The following is a 5,000-nucleotide window of genomic DNA, read 5'->3' as shown; positions in this document are numbered from 1 at the left end:
TAATGAATAGTGATTAAACGTACTATTTAAAAAAATGTTTTATGTCAATATGGCAAAAAAGAAATCTTATTTATTTATTAAAATTAATATATAGTTTTAAACAAACAAAATGTATTATTATTGTTAAGTATTATTATTGTGATTTTAAAAAGCCAAAACAATCTTATTGCATATGGTGTTGTTATTATTATTGTATTATTAGAATTATTTATATTTTTATTATTATTAGTAGTAGTAGTAGTATATTCTGTTTTATGTTCATATAATATGCATAAAATACGCTTCGCAAATGCAAAACACCATATACAAATTTATATGTTACAGTTGTATATATACACACACACACACACACACACACACACACACACATATATATAATATATATACACACAGTTAAAGTCAGAATTATTACCCCCTCTTTTAATTTATTTTTCTTTTTTAAATATTTCCCAAATGATGTTTGCGTCATTATGGCAGAGATACAATCAATCAGTTTTTACAAATGAGTTATTAAAACTATTATGTTTAAAGATGTGGTGAAGAAATCTGCTCTCTGTTAAACAGAGATTGGGGAAACAAGTAAATAGGGGGGCTAATAATTCTGACCTCAACTGTGTGTGTGTATATATATGTATGTATGTAGACAAGCTTAATACAATTGTGCAGTATTATTATTTATTCATTTATTTGTTCATTTATTTATTTGTTTGTTAAATGAGCTACATGTAATGTTATTCTGGTGTGCATGTGTGGACATACATGGCTAGACATAGAAGCTAGATCAGAAATTTTTAAGTAAGAATCTAAACTTAATGATTTCTGATTCTGGGCCTCTGGACCACGTTTGAACACACTCTGACATGCACTCTTACATGTTATTAACACTTTCATTTTCATGTGAAAGCGTCTCCTACTTTGGTGCTCACTGATGGAACATTCTGATCCGTGTATGCAGACGCTGCTGGATCTGGGAGCCTCTCCGGATTACAAGGACAGTCGAGGCCTCACTCCTCTGTATCACAGCTCTATGGTGGGGGGCGACCCATACTGCTGCGAGCTCCTGCTGCACGATCACGCTCAGGTGGGCTGCATGGATGAGAACGGCTGGCAGGAGATTCACCAGGTAAGACACATCACTGACTGTTTGTAGAGCAGCTTTAAAACAGTGGCTGTGTCGGAAAGCTGAAAAATGCTGCTTTGAAAGGTGCATTGCAAGGGTGCTTTCAAAGTCACAGCCTGAAGCCTGGTTTATACTTCTGCGTCAAGTGATTGGCATGACCCACGGCGCGTGCAATGTGTGTAGCTGTGCATTCATACTTCTGCGCGCTGTTTCTGTTGCTATGCATTTACACTTCTGAAACACTAGTTGGCAGTGAGGTGCTGATGTTCCTCTGTGTCGAGTTTCTTCAGTGGTGCTTTGTTGTTTTTGAACACTTCCTTAATGTACAAGTGGTTCAAACTTGCTCATTTTGAGGCAGGAACTGGCAGACGTGCAACAACTTTAATCATAAGGTAAACACAAAACAAAACTTTCCATCCGGGGCTCATTCATGGTACTCCACACTTGTAAACAATCGCTCCATAGGGCTTGCGCGGCTCTCAGTTCTGCCCACATTTGTCAGTGCTACCAAGCCGACCAATTACAGAGCTTGCAATACACTCATTTTTTTTTTTCGCTTGTTCAAACCACTTATTTAAAATAAGCTAAAACAACACAATTCTTGAGATTTCATTGGGACAACTTAATTTTTGTATGTTCAATCCACATGAAATTGTTAAAAGTGTTAAGTTAACCTAATCAATTTGTGTTGGGATAACATGTATCAATTGTGTGGAACCCTGCATTTTTTACAGTGTACGCGTCGTTGCTACGTGTAGTTAAATGTTTTTTGAGAGGTGCATGTCAGCGACGCCGACGGACACGATGAGGGCTATGCGTCCACGCGTACACTGAATAAAGTGTTACATGCAGAGCTGTTGCAAACAATTTATTTGTGTTGAATTCAAACAAACAAATTAAATTTAATAATGTTCAACTTAATTTGTTTAAATTCAGCCCAAATAAATTGTTTACAACCACTTAACGTAAAAAAAATTGAGTAAATCCAAGGAATCATCTTTGAATAATTTTGTTCAGTGTAGGCTTGCATACGCGTGCACTTGAAGCAGAAGAATAAATCAGCCTTGAGAGTGAGGTATCAAGTCAGCTGCCTATACTTTCAGACAAAGCCAGTGTGTATTGTCAAACTTTATTTACATTTACATTTACATTTAGTAATTTAGCAGATGCTTTTATCCAAAGCGACTTACAAATGAGGACAAGGAAGCAATTTACACAACTATAAGAGCAACAATGAATAAGTGCTGAAGGCAATTTTTAGGTATGTAAAGTGTAAGAAGCAAAACATTAGTAATTTTTTTTTGTAGTACAGTTCACATTAAATGAGTGTAGTTAACTCAGAATTGACAGAAAGTTAATTCTACTCATTTGAAAAGAGTTTTGAACTCACTGTTGAAGGTAATGAGTTAATAAAACAACTTCAAATTAAATAGAGTAAGTTCACAGTACTCATTAGAATTAGTTTTTGAACTTAAATGGTTTAAGTTACCTTAACTTATGGGGTTTTACAGTGTAGTTAAGTTTCTTTCTTCTGTTGAATGCAAACAGGCAACGTTACAAGTTCAGATTTTGTTGCCTATTCAGAGAAAAAAAAAGGCATTTCAGCACCACCTACATGTGTATAATGAATTTTAAAGTAGTTTATTCATTTTCCTATTTGTGAGCAAAAAAAAACTGAAAAACTGTTTTTTTTTTTTTTTTTTTTTCCTTTTTTTCCTTTTTCCATTGTTTGAAAATGCATATGGAATAGAAGGAAGATACCCTGATTAATAATATACAATAACTTGTTTGGGAATGTTTTTTGTTGTTGAAACTGTAAATGCTGAATTCAGATTGTTCATTTGTTTATTATTTTTTATTTATATTGTCAGACAGCTAAAACATTTCACAAAATGTGTTAAATCAGCTTCACAAAGGATTTGACAAGGTAAAAAGCCTTTAAAGGTTCAGGACACCCTGGAGAACTTTTTTTTTATATTAACAGATTTGTGTGTGTTGAGCATCAGTTAAGACGATGTTAGCACCTGTCAGCTTTAATTGTGGGGAAAACTGGATAATTTTGAGCTTTTGTTAGCTAATTTCAGCTTCCGGGTTTAAAATGATTTTTGGGGCGGGATCAAAATCGGCGACGTAGCGCAGTACTGCAAGTGCAATGATGACGCGTCGGTTTCTCATTATTATTCATAGCAGAGTTTTCTTATCCTATGAGAAGAGCCGGCTGCTTAATTATTCATGAGGCCTGCCAGACATGATAGTGTCAAGCCCAAGCTGTGAGACATGGACGGACCCACGACACACAGTATTTAGCCGTTCATGAAGGCTTGTATGTGTTTGTTTCCATGATCCACAGGGTTTGTTGCATGTTTTTTCCCCGCGATCCTGTTAGGGCCGATCATACAGCAAAGCTGTGTGCGTGCTGCTAGCATTTTTGTCGGGAGAGCAGCACGAGAATTAGAGAATGGTGGACGCTGTCTTTTATCAGGAGTTCGTTCACATTCAGACACATCACAGTGCTGCTGTGTTTGCCTAAATTCTCCAGATTACCAGCAGGGCTAATAGTTAAAACAGACAGGTCAGGAGACCTGCTGCACTGAGTCTGCTGGATACTGGGATTGAGGGAGAAGTCCTCATTTATAGTGTTTACATGAACACACTTATCTTTATAATGATATAAATTGTGGTTATCTGTATATGAAATTATGAATAACAAATGTAGCAGGGCATTAAATCACTGTTCATTTCTTTGCATTTTAACTTTGTAAACTATAAACTCATGCGTTCTCACGGTTTGTCTCATTTTGTGAGCTAGCTTCGTTCGCTCACGTTCTCCCCTGCTGGCTACGCCCACTCCTGCCCGATGCTCGCGGAGCTCCACGCCCATTAATCATGCATCTTTTGAAAAAATTCTGAAGTAGACTTTAACTGAAATTGGGGGGTGTCCTGGCCCTTTAAAATTGAGAAATATAAAAATTTCACATGTATCGTGATAATTATCGATATCGACTGATATGAAAAAAACTGTTATGATCATTTTTTTGCTATATCGCCCAGCCCTTAGTATATGTATTCATTTTGTTGTTACTTTTTTTGTATTTCAAAATATTACATCATATTTACTTCATTTTGTAAATAAGTGCAGTTTTGTCGAGTATATAAGGTATGCTCAAAAAAAAAAAAAGATAGCTAAACTTTTGAACTGTTCTATTAATGTGTGTTCAGTATTTAGCATTTAACTGTGCTAATAAATCAGATTGTAAGCAATGCCTGCACATGCAGAAGGCGTCAGACCATTTATATGCAGACTGGCTTTTCTCAGGGTCAGCGAGAGAGACCATCATTTACCGCTGTTTTTGTTTCAAGTAATGTTGACAGATTTTACAAGTGGACTTAGCATGAAGAAAGATACTACAACAAATGTCTTTAAAGCACACACACACACACACACACACACACACACACACACACACATGGCCAGGTCACTCCATTGAGCTGACCTGTGTGTTACTGCAGGGAAACAGAGAGTAGGAGATTGTATTGCAGGAGCTTTTTCCTCCATTTCTATCTGTGTTCTGGAGGCTGGCCAGATACACACACGCACACGCACACACACACACACACACACACACTCAAACACACGCACAAACACACGCTTCCAAACTACCTCTCTCTGTTAGCAGCCCCTGGTGCATGGCATTTGCATTCATGACATCTGACCTTTTCAGACGCTTGAAAAGGGTGAGGAAGAGAGGAAGAGGATATTAGAGAGGAGCGGAAGTATTTGTACTTGTGTTTTAACCTTCACACAGGATCTCACATTAACACTTGCCAAGAGCCAAATGTAAGAGAAAACTGACTTTGGCGAGTAAATAAGAGTTTCTGT

General features: G+C 36.8%; 1 protein-coding gene across 26 annotated transcripts in view; it reads left to right on the top strand.

Moving 5' to 3' along the window:
• The window catches only part of shank3a (SH3 and multiple ankyrin repeat domains 3a), a 569,169-nt gene that overhangs the window by 364,040 nt on the left and 200,129 nt on the right, over positions 1 to 5,000 (top strand). For all 26 annotated transcript variants that reach the window (XR_012394288.1, XR_012394287.1, XR_012394284.1 and 23 more), the window contains one exon: positions 956 to 1,123. Coding sequence is in view for 15 of the 26 variants with exons in the window: in XM_073930231.1 (XP_073786332.1) it covers positions 956 to 1,123 (168 nt within the window). In the remaining 11 variants the exon portion in view is untranslated. The remainder of the gene's footprint in view (positions 1 to 955; positions 1,124 to 5,000) is intronic.

The sequence above is a fragment of the Danio rerio genome, chromosome 18 (assembly GCF_049306965.1).
Source record: "Danio rerio strain Tuebingen ecotype United States chromosome 18, GRCz12tu, whole genome shotgun sequence".
Taxonomy (NCBI): domain Eukaryota; kingdom Metazoa; phylum Chordata; class Actinopteri; order Cypriniformes; family Danionidae; genus Danio; species Danio rerio.
Note: the sequence above shows the minus strand (reverse complement) of the source record. Positions and strands in the feature narration are given on the sequence as shown.